Source organism: Silene latifolia, chromosome 1 (assembly GCF_048544455.1).
Source record: "Silene latifolia isolate original U9 population chromosome 1, ASM4854445v1, whole genome shotgun sequence".
In the NCBI taxonomy this organism is placed as follows: domain Eukaryota; kingdom Viridiplantae; phylum Streptophyta; class Magnoliopsida; order Caryophyllales; family Caryophyllaceae; genus Silene; species Silene latifolia.
Window position 1 is genome coordinate 54,534,261 of NC_133526.1, and position 16,623 is coordinate 54,550,883.

Sequence of the window (16,623 nt, forward strand, 5' to 3'; positions counted from 1 at the left end):
CATACTAATTGAGATTGAAACATAAAAGATAGGGATAGTCATATATACCTACTGGAGTAACTTTTCCAGCTTTGATGTCGCCAAGATACTTGGAACAGTTTCTCTTCCAATGTCCAACTCCGCAACAATAGTGGCACTTGTCCCCGGAGGGGGCACTGTACTTGGGCTTGGAGGTGCTTGCTTCATAAGTCTTAGCTTTGTTCCTGTTGGGAGTTCGCTTCTTTCCCTTTTTCCCGCTCACTAGTAGAAAAACATTTTTTTGCGGCGTCATTATAAGGCCTTATTGCGGCGTTTTTGTGTGTGGCAGCAAATAAGGGGGCCGCAATTAGAAAATGTATTTGCGGCGGCAAAAAACGCCGCAATTAAGAAGCTATTTGCGGCGTTTTTTTACAAAAGGAGCAGCAAATAAGAGAATCTATTTGCGGCGTTTTTTTACAAAAGGAGCAGCAAATAGCCTTTTATTTGAGGCGTTTTTTTCAAAAATGAGCCGCAAATGGCTAGATTTGTGGAGGCTTTTTTTTTTTAATAAAAATTATTATAATTGTTTCTTTTGGAACATCAACTATAAAATATTGGGTGTTTCATTTGAGTTAAGCTTACCAAAAATTTAAACCTACAATAACAATTTCCTAATTCAACCGGAATACCATTATATATATTAATATATATATAACCATAATTTTTAGCCAGTACACATCAGTACAACTACTAGCATCAACAATTTTTACACCTAACGGTCAACACCACCATCAAAAGTAGGACGTCATGTCCACTAATCGTCTAAAACGCAAAATCTTACAAGGATTTTCAATAGATACAATGATATAATGACTAATTAACACATCGACTAGTGAAGTACATAGCCCACTTGTCTCGCACGTCATTTATCTCACCATTCGTGTACGACTCTTCTCCTTTTGAGTTGAAAACCTAAATATAAACATAACATAAAATATGAGTAGAAAATCGTTAATGTATGAGATTATAAGTTGGAGTCTTGACCAAAAAGAGAGGGTATATGGGGGAAACGGATCCATACATATGTTATATGAAATGACACGATATGGACAGTTCCTATAAAAGACAAGCATCCAGAAAGTTTCAGAAGTATTCTAAAAACACAAGAGACTGCTCAACTGGTTACATTTATTTACAATTCCACAATCAATGTTTAAGAGGCTTATGAAAATGTATTGGCAGAGGGATCACTCAACTATAATCTCACGGGCAAAGAAATCGTAGGGCAAAGACATGTTCCTAACCATATAGATTTATAGCTATGATGGCTTCACTAAAACGACTTGCAACAAGCAACAACATAGTGAAGAGTAGGTTTGTCAGCAGATCAATCCACATTCTCGGCCAGAATATTAAGCCATGCTCCTAATGAGTTCAAACAGAAATATCTGGACACTTTAAACTTGTAAAGCTCATAGTTGTTCCATCTTTTAGTAGTTATATAGCTTTGTAAGATACCTTGCCTCTTTTAACTACCCCATATGGATTTGTAATTTGGATTGAGGAGGGTAGAGGAGACTTGTTATCTCACTGGTCCATGTCTGGCCAAAGTTGAGGCATATCACACTGACACTAGCATTTGTACGTCTTTCAAATGACCATAAGTCAATTACATAAATGGAAGACAACGAGACATACCTTCTCCAAATCAGTTATAGTTGTGCAACTCTTCACTATGTCGTACATGAAACGCATCACAAAATAACCAGACTCCAAGCTCCCATTTCGTTGAGGGCACTAACACATTATATAAAAATTTAGATGAGATAGTCGCAATTGAAATACGAGCCAATAATATAAAATGAGCATAAAGTATTCTGAAAATGTATCAATCAACTTAATAGATTTCCACAATGGCTCCTTCCTTTTCACCTTTATTTCACCACCCGACATTTTGTACCTTTTTAGGGAGCTACCATACAGAAGTTTATAAGGTTCGTTATAAGTCACGCTCATGTAGGCTAGATAAATAAGAAAGATTAAACTACCATACTTGCCTGAGAACTACCATCTTCATATACAACTTGCGACCTTCTTTAAGAGCAGCGGAGTCAAACTCATATATGGAATACGTTTGTGGAGAAATAGCGAGCAGAACCCAATGCTTACTACATTTAAAACATAGTATCAAACTCATAAAACATAGCAGCAAATGGTTTAGCCAAAACTCTACCATCTAGTCAGCGGTAAAGTATTAGAATACATTGATTGATCTAAAATGGCTGAAAGAATCAGTTTTACCTATCAATAATTGGGGCCAAGATGAATTCATGGCCATTTTTAACTGACTCCAGAAAAGCCCTAGTAATATACGCAATTGCAATCTCAGCTTTTTTAATCAATTTGGCATCTGAAGTTGCATCAGGGCATAACCACCCTAACCGAGGTTGGGTAACGGCTTTCACTAGATCATCTCGAAGTGCCCTGCATGTACATACAAGTGGATTAGGTGTATCTATATATAGACTAATTCAAATAAAAATTCAAATAGTTCCAGATAAATTACAAGACCTTATGAAAATTTGAATGATCGAGATATTAGGCTCACACCCCTCGAGAAATTGGCTTAGATCATCTTTGAATACTTCCGTCTTTTCATCTGTGTTGTAATAAAATAAATCGGCATCCAAGTAAATGTTATAGGTCTCTCCATCAACCATTGTACCAAAAAGAGTTTTCAGCCATTGCAAATCCGGACTTAAAGACTCGACCATGGGTTCCTCGGTTGGTGCTTTTGTTGGCGTGGTCGATAATTTTGAATGGTGTGAGTTGCTACCCATTACCTCATGTTGTGAAGGCCGTGTGTCCTGCTCACCCAATTAATGAAACATTATTAAAGTTGGGACCTTTTATGCATAATGGCGATTAAAACCTCGATGATTTAATGCTCATGCTCAGACCTGAACCTGTCCATATGCTCAGACTAGAACCTGACCATTTTGACATGACAAATTATACTCAAACAGACCATTCTGACCGTCAATTCTACCCTACTACATAAATGGAAGATATAAAATTAAAGGTATAAAGGAAGCTAAATAATCATCATTACCTCATTTTCAACTCTTACTAATGCAAGTGGCCACATTACAATACTTCCAACCGCATCCTTCAATGTATTTAAATCATATGCTGACACGGGAATAGGAAGTGGAAGAGTCTCGAATTCTTGAGGAACAATTGAAACTTTTACCCTTACTTGATCTGATCCAACATAATCTTGATGACATAACTCTCCCGGAAATGCCTTGCCACGAGCAACCTCATACGTTACTCCGCCATGAGGGTCTTTTAGAAGAAGGCGAAGTGACGTATCATTCTACATATATATGTAATAATTTGCGGCAGTCTATTAGTTATAGCTAACAAAGTAACAAGCAACATCGATAACCATTACAACTAAGTTTGTTATTATTCAATGTCCTCATCAGTCATACTGGCCCAAATAACTGACCCAGCCCCCCATCTGGGTTCGAAAGTTTGACGGACTAATAACAAACTATGTTCTGGGTTAGGACAATGCAAATACATTTGTTATCAGTCAATATCAGGTCAGCGTGATAAAGTGCATGCTTAAAAAATTGTGGTTACCTTAATTTCCGGTGTTAGAGACGGTTGTACGTTGTTTACTTCAGCATTGTCAAGACGTATTTGATTACCAACGGTATCAGCTACATCGTCAGGTTGCTTCAAGGTGGACAAGCCCATTTCTTGCAAAACCAGTGCCACACTGCTCCTAACCGCCAATTGCATCTCATTTCTAAGGCCCTCTCTTATTTCGTTTTTTAAGTCCTCTCGGTCCTCTAACGATGTTTCACTTTTTCTTGAACGACTACCTTTGGCTGCAGCCCCAAATGCACGTTTCACCGTCACATTAACTCCACCAAAACCTCTAGCACGGCTCGGGTGATCCTCCTTTTCACCAAGAGCATAAAATAAAGCATCTTTGTTGCGATCTGGAACAAACTCTCCTTTTGCTTCCTTTCTTCTTAGCTCAAGCTAACATAAATTTCACACATAAACATCAATTGGGACAATTAATAAGTGATAAATCATTGTCAAGCAGAGAAAAGCAAAAGAGAAAATATGATTAACATGTTTTGAGAAAGAAATAATCAAGCTATGGCAATTATGACCACAGTTCAATGGAAAACTCAGAATTAAAAAATGTATAGTAACAAAGTCATTGCCTTCAAATCAGAGGCTAATCATAACTAGGCAGGCTAATCATAACTAGGCAGAATCTTGGTACCTATAAAATTAATTAAAATAAGATATGAGATAAACAAAGCTAGTTTGAGATATAACGAACTTACGCATTTTTCAGCTACTTCCTTGGTTTTAGGCCCCACTACAACATATTTGCCGGTTTTTTTATCTTTAATATGCATTGAACAGAACCAATCATCAGCACGATTCGGTTTAACAGTAATAGTAGAGGTCGAGGTCGTATTAGAAGTAGTCTCTGTTGATACGGGAGTGCTAGTTGATACAAGAGTGCTCCCCGGATAAAAGCCATCGTTGATCCAAGTCGGTCGAGCAAAGAGTATAACTTTTTTTGACCCAAGTGATGATGATGTACATTCTTCTTCGCACACCTGACAGCCTTCTCACGCTTTCTCTGTAAAGTGGGACATAAGAAAAATAAAAAACAAAATTAAAGGAATTGCATCAAGTGAGATTTACAAATAAATGAGTAGTTATTTAAGGATCATTTATTACCTTGGCTGGACTAGAGTTTTTAATTTGGAGAAAAAGTTTCCAATCTTCTATGCTTATATGGTTCCAAATCTCATGAGGCTCCCGTCCATCCTCCTCTTTGGTTCTCTGTCTAGTCTTAGTAATCCATCCACTTACCAATTTGCCTTTGAAATCTCTAAACCTTTTGGAAACTGCAGTCAAGAAGTTCTTCTTTAATATCTTGTCATCGGGGAGGTGGAACAAAGTCTAAAAGAAAAGAAGCTAAGTCAGAACAATATACAATATAAAAAGATGAAAACATAAGCCAAACTACAATAGAAAGCTAGGACCAAAACTAAATTAAAAATCAGAACACGTAAAAAAAAACTTCACAGGAATTACCATTGTATCCTCCCACAACAGTCTTCTCTTTCCTACACTCACATCTTTCCAATTCCAATTAATGTTCAATTTTCGCATGCAGAACCCAATTTGTTTGCCATAATTTCCCTGCCATTCGCCAATGGGACGATCGAGGCTATCAAACTCAAGTTTCATGTCCTTCTCAGAATTCCTGAACCCCTTTGTCGCCGTCCTTCCTTTGCCTGAACCCTTGCGTCGTTTTGAAACTTTAGGAGTTGTCAACAAGGTAGATAGACTAACAGGCTCCACTATTTCTATCCCTTTCAAAGCAGCTGCATCAGCCATGATCTCAAACTCGTCTATTCTACGGTCTTCCTCCATCTCATCCTCCTCTATTCTACGTGCTTCCTCCATCTCATCCTCTTCTTCCGCCTCATCAATGTCATCCTCAAGGTCATCATTATAAGAGGCATCATCATCAGAACCCCCATCTTCCATATCATCGTAATCATCATCAGCAATGTCCACTAGATCATCTCTGTCAGTCATGATTGAGAAATTGCAGGCAACCTGATACAAAAATCAGAGCAGTAGTCAGTGAGTACTCAATACAACTGACAACTAAAAAAAAAGACTGCTACTGTATGTTGAACAAAAGCAAATGGATGAACAAAAGTCGCTCATAAGGGTGGGATCTGTTTGAAAACATTTAACCTCAGAAATGAAGAAATGAAATGATCACAGTGCTTTTAAATAGTGAAAACACCCTACCAGATATCCAAAATTGGAAAATTGCAGTAATTGTTCTACATTTCACATCAGGGCCTCAAAGAAAAAAAAAATACTAAAAGAAGATATCACGATTACTGTAAGAACTTGTTACTGGAACTGACCCACAAATCAAACTGGAGGATGAAATTGTCGAGATACATCAGTGACATTCATGTGTACTGAAATGCCTTTAAGTGTCTAATCATTACAAGAATTGGAAAGTAACCGACCTAGCAGGAGTAGAATGATTTACAAATTAAAGACAGTTAAAATGCAGTTGGATTAGTTACTGATTTGAAGGAGCATTCATTTTGAATCGTACCTAAGCCCCATAATTACGGATCATCCACAATAATTCCTTCTCTATGATCGGAACGCGTATATATTGTGTCAAGATCTCCAATATCATTCACATTATTTACAGGATTTGAGAAAGGCGGAGTGTCCTCAAAATCATCATACTCAGCTTCATCAAGAACATCCCAAACGCCTAGAATTCGCCTCTTTCCATGAATCACAAGAGACCAACGATGGTCAGAAGGATCAAGAATGTAAAATACTTGCTTAGCTTGTGATGCAAAAATGAATGGTTCATCAGTGTCTCGCAAACGATTCATATCTACTTGAGTAAATCCAAATTCATCTATATGAACACCAACTCGATTGTTATCAATCCATTTGCACCTATAAAGAGGAACTTTAAAATCACAATAGTCTAATTCCCATATATCTTGAATAACGCCATAGTATGATTGTGTCGCATTGATCGGACATCTGTCTTTAGAACTAGAAAATTCCCTTGATGATGCAACAATGGTTACACCACTATTTTGCACTGATAATGACTTTCTATCTTGGCGGTCAGTATAGAAAGTGTATCCATTTATAGTAAACCCTTCGTAAGAGGTAACACTCTCTCTAGGGCCATATGCAAGCCATTTGATCGTGTTAGATACATCATTATCATTATGTGACAATTCTTGCATCACTTCAGCATAAAACCAATTAATAAACGTGCGATTATGCTCTTGCATCAACCACCTTTCACCTCTGGAAGGATGCTCAGAAGCTAATACTTGTTTATGTCTGGTCAAATATGGTTGCACCTCATCACTCTGCTGCAATATGTATATGTGTGCCATACTTCTTAAATTTGATGGAGGTAAAATCACTTTGGCACCAACAAGACCTTTACCTTCGAACCTTCCATCATCTTTACTTCTTGGAAGACCAATAGGCTGGAGTTTGCTCACAAACTCACTACAAAACTCAGTTACCTCCTCACTAACAAGGCCTTGAATGATGCTAGCTTCAGGTCGAGCTAGATTTCTAACCTTATCTTGCAAAGTAGCCATGTGTCTTTCAAAAGGATATGCCCATCTCAAGAATACTGGGCCACACAACTTGATCTCTCGGACAAGATGTAAAATTAAATGGACCATAATGTCAAAAAAAGAAGGTGGAAAATACATCTCAAATTGGCAAAGTGTTTCAGTAATATCAACTTGTAGTGCATCTAGCATCTCCGGGTCAACCACCTTACTACATATTGTATTAAAAAATGAACAAAGTTTAGTAATGGCCCCCCTCACATGTTTTGGCAATATTCCACGAATTGCGATCGGTAAGAACACTTGCATCATGACATGACAATCATGAGATTTCATGCCACTTAACTTAAAATCAGTCTTGGATGCGAGCCTTTTTATATTAGATGAGTACCCCGTAGGAACCTTGATCCCATATAAGCACTCACAAAATAATCGCTTTTCTTCTTTCGATAAGGTGTAACAAGCTGGTGGAAGATAAAAAGATGCCTTTTTTCCCTTCCTTGGTACATTCTTCTCAATTGGCCATAAATTTGTTCGAATCTTCATTTCCATCAAGTCATTGCGCACTTTCAGGCCATCTTTTGTCTTCCCGGTAATGTTGAGTAGTGTCCCCAAAAGAGCATCACATACATTCTTCTCAATGTGCATCACATCAAGACAATGTCGTACCGGTAAGTCTTGCCAATATGGAAGTTTCCAAAATATAGATTTCTTCTTCCAAAGACTTTCAGACTCTTTTGGTTTCACGAGCTTACCAAAAACCGTTTCAACACCTTTGACCCGCATATAAACCTCTTTCCCACTTAATGGTTTGCGAGCTACTTCTTCCTCCAGTTTTCCATTGAATGGTAACTTCTTCTTACGATAAGGGTGAAAGCGTTTTAGGAACCTGCGATTATCCAAGTAGACGTATTTTCTAGAATGTGTCAAATATGTTGACTTCATATCATCCTCACATATAGGGCAGGGCTTTTTTCCTTTAACTTTATAACCCGACAAATTACCATAAGCCGGAAAGTCATTGATGGTACAAAAGAGCATTGCACGCAACGTGAAGTTCTCATCAGCATGCGCATCGAACACTGTCACACCTTCATCCCATAACTTCTTAAGATCATCAATGAGTGGAGCAAGGTACACATCTATGTCGTTTCCCGGCTGTTTAGGCCCTGGTATTAGAAGTGGCAACAACATGTACTTCCGCTTCATGCATAGCCATGGAGGTAGATTATAAATCACTAAAGAAACTGGCCACGTGCTGTGTAAACTACTCAAACTACCATATGGGTTCATTCCATCCGTGCTAAGGCCAAGTCTTAAATTTCTAACTTCATTTTTGAATTCAGGATACTTGTCATCAATAATCTCCCACTGAGGAGAATCAGCGGGATGTCTTAGCTTTCCATCTTTCTTCCTTCGATCCTTGTACCACCTTAAAAGTTTGGCATGTTTCTTGATTGAAAACAAGCGTTTCAAACGTGGTATTATTGGTAGATACCATAGAACCTTTGCCGAAGGATACTTCTTACTCGTATCAAACAAAAGCGTGTCTCCCAACTTGTAGCGTGATTTACCACAACGAGGACATTTATGTAAATCGGCATACTCATTTCGATATAGTATACAATCATATGGACATGCGTCTATCTTTATGTACCCTAAATCTAAGGGACAGAGGAGCCGCTTAGCATAATAATTTGACTTAGGAAGTTGGTTTCCTTCGGGGAACATGTCTTGCAAAGCTTGTAACAATTCCGTGAAGCTTGTATCGCTCCAACCATGTTTAGATTTGAGGTTAAATAACGTTAACACTGCGGACAGTTTAGTGTACTTATCACATCCATGATACAACGGAAGTTCACATGCTTCAGTCAAACTTTCGAACCCAGAACGGGTACGAAACTGATCTTCAACTCCATCTAACATCTCATTTAATTGGTCGTCATCCCCATCATCATCATCATCACTATTTTCCTCATCAATATCAACTCCGTTACCCTCATTCAAATTACCCTCATCAATCTCAAGATTTGGTTCCACCTCCTCTTGGAGATGGTGTTCACTTTGTTGTAGAGGGTTTTCGGTTTCCACAAGTTGCTCCGATAAATGATAATTGATGTTGGAATTTCCCCTATATACTCCTTCTTCACCATGCCATATCCAAATATAGTAATCACGTCTAAATCCACGACAAATAATATGTTCTCTTAACAACTTTATACTACCAACCTTTGTCACATTGGAGCAATCCACACAAGGGCAATAAAACCCTTCATCATTTGTACTTCTGGAATATTGTAAAGCAATTCTACAAAATTCTTCAACGCCTTCTTGGAATTCTACGGAACTACGTTTACCATACATCCAACTCCGATCCATCTCATGCACAACCCACTAAAGACAGCCTAAAATAAATAAATGCCTGTGAAGTCAATGTTCACATCGTATATATTAGCATACCCTTAAGACAAATCCTAGCCATTAGATTAGACAGTGGTAGCCTACTGCCACTTAAGCAGTCATAAGGTAATGAATAAATAAAGAAGCTATCCTAAGTTAATAAATAAAGGAAGTATATAGCTCTAAGCTTTGGTAACTGTTTAGGACAGATATATTACTGACAAAGAATTGTTAGTTAGCTGTCTAGTTTATATTATTCCATAACACGAAACAGTCTTACAAATTATAAAGTGCCTCGATTTAATCATTTTTTTCTCTAAATCCTAATATATAACCCCCCTTATATATTATCTTATGTTAGAAAAATTAGTGATACAGTAGGTAACTTTGATGAACTAGACAAAATTATGCTTCTGAAATAAGATTATCCTCTTCAAAGGACGGAGAGTATGAAATTTTGGTCATATTAAATTTCTTAACATCTGAACACAACACTCTAATATCAGAGTTGCTAAACATTACAAAACATAAATTAAAAATAATAGCAACATAATGTAAAACCAGAGAAGGGAAATTTAAAATTTAAAAAAAAAAATTAAAAATAATAGCAACACAGCAGCTTCAACAAGCTTTTGACAAAAAGACATGCAACACAAGATTACGAACGCAACAAACTATTATTGAAGCTTCTATTAAATTAAAGATAAATTATAACAATTTGAGAAAAGAACTATCAGAAAAGTAGTTGAAACATAACTTTCTTCAGAAACCGACTTAAAACAACTTACGTCAGCCTATTTAATCAATATGAAAAATATTTAATGGCATATCAAGATGATATTTAGATTTGAGGTCAGTTTTCTTTTATACCTAATAGCTGAGCGGTTTGAGTGTCGTAAACTCATTATCGCCCATAACCATTGCCATATTTTCTTAAATTTCAGGCTAGTTTTCTTTGTCGGAAAAATAAAAACAGCTTTAAAAACGAGAAGTTGCCTGTCTCGATTGCGTGTGATATACTGCAAAATTAAGTATACATACTGTCCTTCCCACATAGTCACATTAACTTATTAGATAAACCAATAAGCACCTAAACACAGAAAACAGCAACATGACCACTGAAATTTCAGAAAACAACAAAAAAATAAACAATTAACACCCTAAAAACAACATTATAAACCCTAAAACAGCAGCAAAATGCACTTAAAATCCATAAAAAAGCAACATAAAGATTTTAAAACCAGAAAACAACAGCAAAAACATAAAAACAGCAGCACAAGCGCCTATATAAACCATAAAATATCAATAAAAAAGCCAGTAAAAACGCAATTAAAAACCAGTAGTCCCTCCCCAATTCAATTGTGACTCCAGTAACATTGGATTGGTAATTCTTTCACCTTTTTTTCAATATAAGCAAACTTTTGCTTACAATAACTCCCCATTTGTTTCGAAAATTAGGTTAAGCACCCGGAAGTTGCTCAATTTTTAGGAGGAAGGTTGTACGATTGTGTCTTCAAATATAAGGAGGTTTTCAATTAACCTGCAACTCTCTCAGAAATGGTTCTCTTTTCTTCATACGAATGTAGCAGGAGCTGAGGTCAATGCACAATCACCTCAGAGAAGTTAAGATTGAGTAACTTACGGGTGCTTAAACCTACGACCGATTAATAGCTACGGAATTAATCTAAATTGCAGTAATTCCGGGTGTATCAAATCCTACCTGATTTTGCATTAATCTAAACTGCATTAGGAGGAATCAAAGCCTACCTTTCTAAACAACTTCCAGGTGACTAATAGCTACTGTCACAATGATACCCAGTTCTTAATCATATCCCTTACCATCAACTCTCTCAGAAATGTGTTCATTAGCTCACAGTTAAGATTCGAAGCACAATTGACAGAGGAGGAGGATTGTGAGGGATAAAAATGTCCCCAAATTGCATTATAAACAGACACATGATAAAGATTATCATGAAACCAGCATAAGAACAAAGTTTCAGAGTATCAAGTCAGTAGCTAAATGAATGTGTGTTGAGAGAAATACCCACAACAACTCTAACAAAATACTCGATTAGTAACTCGAATTGCAGCCATAAAATTGGAATTAATCCAAAACAAACATAAACCCTAATAATAACTCGAATTGTATTTCCTAAAATCAACACTCCAATTAATCGAAAATAAACCCTAACGAAAATAATTAATCCTAAACAAACAAAACCCTAAAAATCAACATTGCAATTAATCGAAAAATTAAACAATTAACACTGAAGTTACATACCTAATATTCAAATAATAAAAAGGGTTCGTCGATATCCAGAGAGGTAGTGCGGCGGTGGGGTGGAATTGAGGCACGCGGTGGCGGTGTGGCGGTGTTGAAGCACGCAGTCGATTTTTTGGTTGAAACTGATTATTGGAGTAACATTTTGGAGGACGCAGTTGATTTCTTTGGTAAAATATGTGGTTGTAAGAAGTGCTGACTAAGTGACTATTATTGGAGGAGTAGGACACAAGGACAGTAAGTAGACTGACTTAGTGAGTGATGAGTTTATTGATTTTTTTAATATATTTTTATCATTTGCTGCGGTTTATGGTCTGGACGCCGCAAATATGTCATTTGAGGCGTTTTTATAAAAAACGCCGCAAATAGCTATATGATCTAAATTAAACCAAAAATTATTTGCTGCTACAAGGCTAAAACGCCTCAAATAGATAGCCGCAATAAAATATTTTTCTACTAGTGGCTTTTCTTGAAAGTTCCCTTGCTCTTTTGATTAACATTGAGCACATCTTTGGTGGTGCTAACACTTAGCCCCATGTCCCTTTCGGCTTGCACAAGCATTTTGTGCAACTCATCAAGAGAAACTTTCTTATCTTGCATATTAAAATTCACCCGGAATTGAACATATGCTTTGATTTTGCTTAGGGAATGAAGAATTCGATCAATCACGAGTTCATCGGGAATTTCCACCTTATGCATTTTCAAGGTCTCAACATGCTCCATCAACTTGAGCACATGTGGGCTCACCTTTTGGCCCTCTTTGATGTTAAGATCAAAGAATGCGGAAGCCGCTTCATATTGAATGACTCTAGGAGCTCGTGAAAACATGTTCACAAGCTTCATGTAGATCTCATGAGCGGTGCTAATCTTTATAGCACTTCGTTGGAGTTCGGCCTCCATAGCAAAGATCAATACATTTTTCATTGCGGCCGACTCCTTTTGGTAATCCTCATAGGATTGCCTAGCGGCGGACCTAGTATTAGGTGGTTCGGTGGGAGATGCCTCGGTAAGGTAACGAAGCTTGTCGTCACCTTGCGCGGCCAAGCGAAGTTGTGCATCCCAATCGGCGAAATTGGACCCATTCTTTTCTAACTTACATCGATCCATGAAGGATCGGAGCCATGACACATTGGAAAGCGGGGTGGAACTAGTGGATGCGGACGCGTTTGGAGTTGTCATTGCAGTTGATTAAAACAAATTTTGACTACAAAATAGGAAATGAAGGAATTAATTTACATCTATCGTTTTAATAATACTCGTAAATTTAACTACAAGTATTGCATTTATATAGTGACCTCCACCCAACTACATAAATGATTCCGAGATCCAAATTCATATTAACTTGGGCACGGTGAGCCGATTCATCCCTTATTAATATAACTCGGTGGATTAACTCTTTAATCGATTCTACTTTTAGAACTCTCGGTCGATAAAAATTACTCTAATTCTCATCTTTAGCCCGGAACACATGCGACTACGGTCAACAATACTTCCGTTGAGCTCAATCCAAATTTCGATGTAATAACATTTTACTACCCCACTTCGCCAACGTAACAAGGTTTATATTACGGTGAAGCCGGATTAACTCCCTTGCGAAATTGGTACTTCATGAGTTTCTACTATTTGGTAAGGCTTTATCTCAATTATTATATGTGAGAGGTCTTGTCAATTTATTATCTATCACGTTTTAAGTGAACTAAAGCGGTGAACTACGATAATTATAATTGACACGGTCGATAACTCGATATGATATGCATGTGTTGTTATGGCGATTTGGCTATGCATGCAACATATTAAAAGAAATGCAAAGCAATAAATAAAATTCCTAGTATGGCCTTCCTAAAAATAGAAAATCAAATAATCTATTACATATTCGGAAACCAACTCCTTTGGTCCCTTGATTCTTCAAATGGCACGCCTCCCAAGACACCGTCTTTGTCGGATCACCTTTCCGAATGGCACCGTCTTGAAGATGCTCCATAATTACAAATAATAATAAAAATACAAAGCTATTCCTATTATACATTTGTAAAATGAAAACTAATGAAATAAAAATAAAAGTGATTCAAGATCACATTAAATTACAACCGAATCAATATTCCCTTTCATTACGGGTAATATTGATTAAAACTAAGGCCATACTAAGATAAAATTACATAATTCAAAATTATATAAATAAAAGACATTCAACAATTGAAATATGCAGCATTATAATATGTATCTATCATGCCAAATGATGTGCCAAATCGCCCTATTTAACTTATGTCGTACATATAACCCGGTTTCATGGAAATACGTGATAATAACCTTTTAAAATCACTAATTAACACTTAAATCACATCTAAGCTCAAGTTAATTATCCTAACACATTTTAGGACTCAAAAATCAGTCAACACTAAATTTTTGACAATAATTCAACTTGATTTAATTTTATGCTCATTTTTTACCTTTAAAACATAATTTATATGAAATAAATCCAAATTAATTCATAAAAGTTTCAAAATTTGAATTTTAAATTTTTGAACATTCTGGAATAATTCCATGACCCTCATAATGTCAAAAATCATGGTTAAAATTTTCGAATTAATTTTGAGAAAATATAGTTGCATTTTAACGTTTTTATCTCATAAAATGTATAAAGTATACGAAAATTAAACCAATAATTTTTACAACTTTAGATCTGATAAGTGGGATACTAATGAAACTTAAAATAATTTTCTTAAGCCATGCAATACGTTTTAGCTAATTTTTGCTAAAATAGTCACTATTTATGCCATTTTTACTCAAAAATCCATAAATCATGCTAAAAAAGATATTTAAATCTAGAAATTTACATACTCTCTGTAAATCTTGCATGTGACATCATATTAAAAGATCATGGCTTAATTCGAAATTTTACTATTTTTAACCATTTTACCTCTTTTAATCCATTTTTATCTCATAAAAATCATAAATCATGCAAAATTAATCAAATTAACTCGTCCTTTTACACTCAACTTGTAAAATATGCATGTGAGGTCATATAAATTTTTCAAGGTCAGAAACGAAATTTAACTATTTTTAGCATTTTAATTCCCATTTTGGTCATAAAAATGTAATAAAATGACCAAAAATCCTTAAAATGAGCAATAAATTTCCATGAATCATAAAAATGACCTAAAAACATTTTAGGACCAGAATATATAACATGCAAAGTGATTTCGTGGCTTATGCTCATAAATCACAAAATTTTAGTTTTATATGTTAACCTTTTAACTCGGAAAAACAATAACCGATTATGCATGCAACATCCTTATGCTCTGATACCACTTGTTAGATTCATATACCTATTATTAGACTCCTCTAATAGTAAACTAATTAACTTGTTAATTATTTGTTCTTTAGATCTAGTGCATGCATAACAAAATGAAAGATTTATGAGAAAAACAATGTTCCTTACATTGTAGATTAGTTCGAAATTATGGGCACAAGTAAGGTCACCTTCCTTCACTTGTTCTTGAGCTTATAATGATGGATGATCCTCCTAAGACTCCAAGTTTAGAAGCCACTCCAATAAATTGCACCCAAGATGAAACCCAAAAATCTCTACTAATATTAACTAGATATATAGTAGAAATATTACCTTAATAATACTAATATTCTTATATTACTACTTCTAGTAATAGATTTGGTGTATTAGTATTTATTGAGAGCTTTCTTGCAATTGCATGTGAGGATTTTAGAGAGAGGTAGAACAAAAACTAGCAAAAACAAGTAAGTTCAAAAATGAGCAAAAATGCTCCTTTTGAAGTGCCAAAACCGGTGGCCATGGGACAAAAGAGGAATCTTTTGTCTTTTGTTTTTACTCTTTTATTTGTGTAGGTAGTGTGTAGGATTTTTGCTTTGTAAGATTTTTGTCATGGATATGTCACTATCACTCAATGTTATAACAAATGAACAAGACAAAAGAGCATCTTGTGTGCTCTCATGTTGGCCGAAATAATGGTCTTATTATGGACCATTTTTTCCTTTTGTCATTTGTCCCACAAATGCTTATAAGTCTTATGTTCAACTATCTTACATATTTAATTATTAATGTAATCATTTAACACTTAAATATTACAATTAATAATATAATATACACTCCACTTTTTGAGTAGTATACTACCATTATATCATCATATAGTGGGTCCCATAATTACTAGTTAGTTAAAATTACAACTTCTTGTAACTTTAAATAACTAATTACCTCTACCTCAAAACTTATATTAATACCTCAACTAATTTAGTAATTTAACGCTTAATTACTAAATTTAATCTTTATTTAATCACATTAAAATAAGACGCAAAATTGCACTCCCATAATTAAGGAATTAATTAATCAGACGCATACAATTAATTAAATATCTATTTGGGCCTCATCCTATAGGTGTGACCTAAAGGGATCAACTGACCACCACCGTCACACGACAGTAATGTCAAACTCTAGTTAGCCAATCATTACCGATTAATGACGGTCAGTCGACTGTATAAAGAATCATCCCTCACGTATTCTTAATTTGAGATTTAATTATGATATTTAAATCATGTGATCGCACTATTGTTGATGACACATTTCCCAACATTCTGCACGTCCTCTTGTTCTGCTGTTACTTCAATGTACTTTAGTTTCTTGTTCTAAATTGTAGTCCAGCCTCTTCGCATATTCCTATTCTCCCGTCCATCCTTATGTCACTACATTGTCATAGTACTAGTATTACTGTAACAATGTTACTCTTTGTAATACCATCGTTGTATTTC

At 35.7% G+C, this 16,623-nt stretch overlaps 1 protein-coding gene across 1 annotated transcript; it reads right to left on the reverse strand.

Moving 5' to 3' along the window:
- Nucleotides 1-633: 633 nt before the first annotated feature.
- LOC141605649 (uncharacterized) lies at nt 634-12,070 on the reverse strand. Its single transcript, XM_074424530.1, has 11 exons — nt 11,845-12,070; nt 4,741-4,965; nt 4,335-4,639; nt 3,610-4,017; nt 3,071-3,337; nt 2,530-2,825; nt 2,260-2,442; nt 2,016-2,126; nt 1,854-1,930; nt 1,657-1,754; nt 634-930 (listed from the first exon to the last, which is right to left on the reverse strand). Exons 3-11 carry the CDS (start codon nt 4,407-4,409, stop codon nt 832-834), a joined length of 1,614 nt encoding a protein of 537 aa, XP_074280631.1. The 5' UTR covers nt 4,410-4,639; nt 4,741-4,965; nt 11,845-12,070; the 3' UTR covers nt 634-831.
- Between the last annotated feature and the right edge of the window lie 4,553 nt (nt 12,071-16,623).

Excerpts from the sequence above, each read along its gene's own strand:
- LOC141605649 (XM_074424530.1), bottom strand. The coding sequence starts at position 4,409 with ATGCATATTAAAGATAAAAAAACCGGCAAATATGTTGTAGTGGGGCCT. Across the intron at positions 2,443-2,529 it reads ATCATTCAAATTTTCATAAG|GGCACTTCGAGATGATCTAG; the intron begins GTCTTGTAATTT and ends ATGTACATGCAG. Across the intron at positions 1,755-1,853 it reads ATTGTGGAAATCTATTAAGT|GCCCTCAACGAAATGGGAGC; the intron begins TGATTGATACAT and ends TAATGTGTTAGT.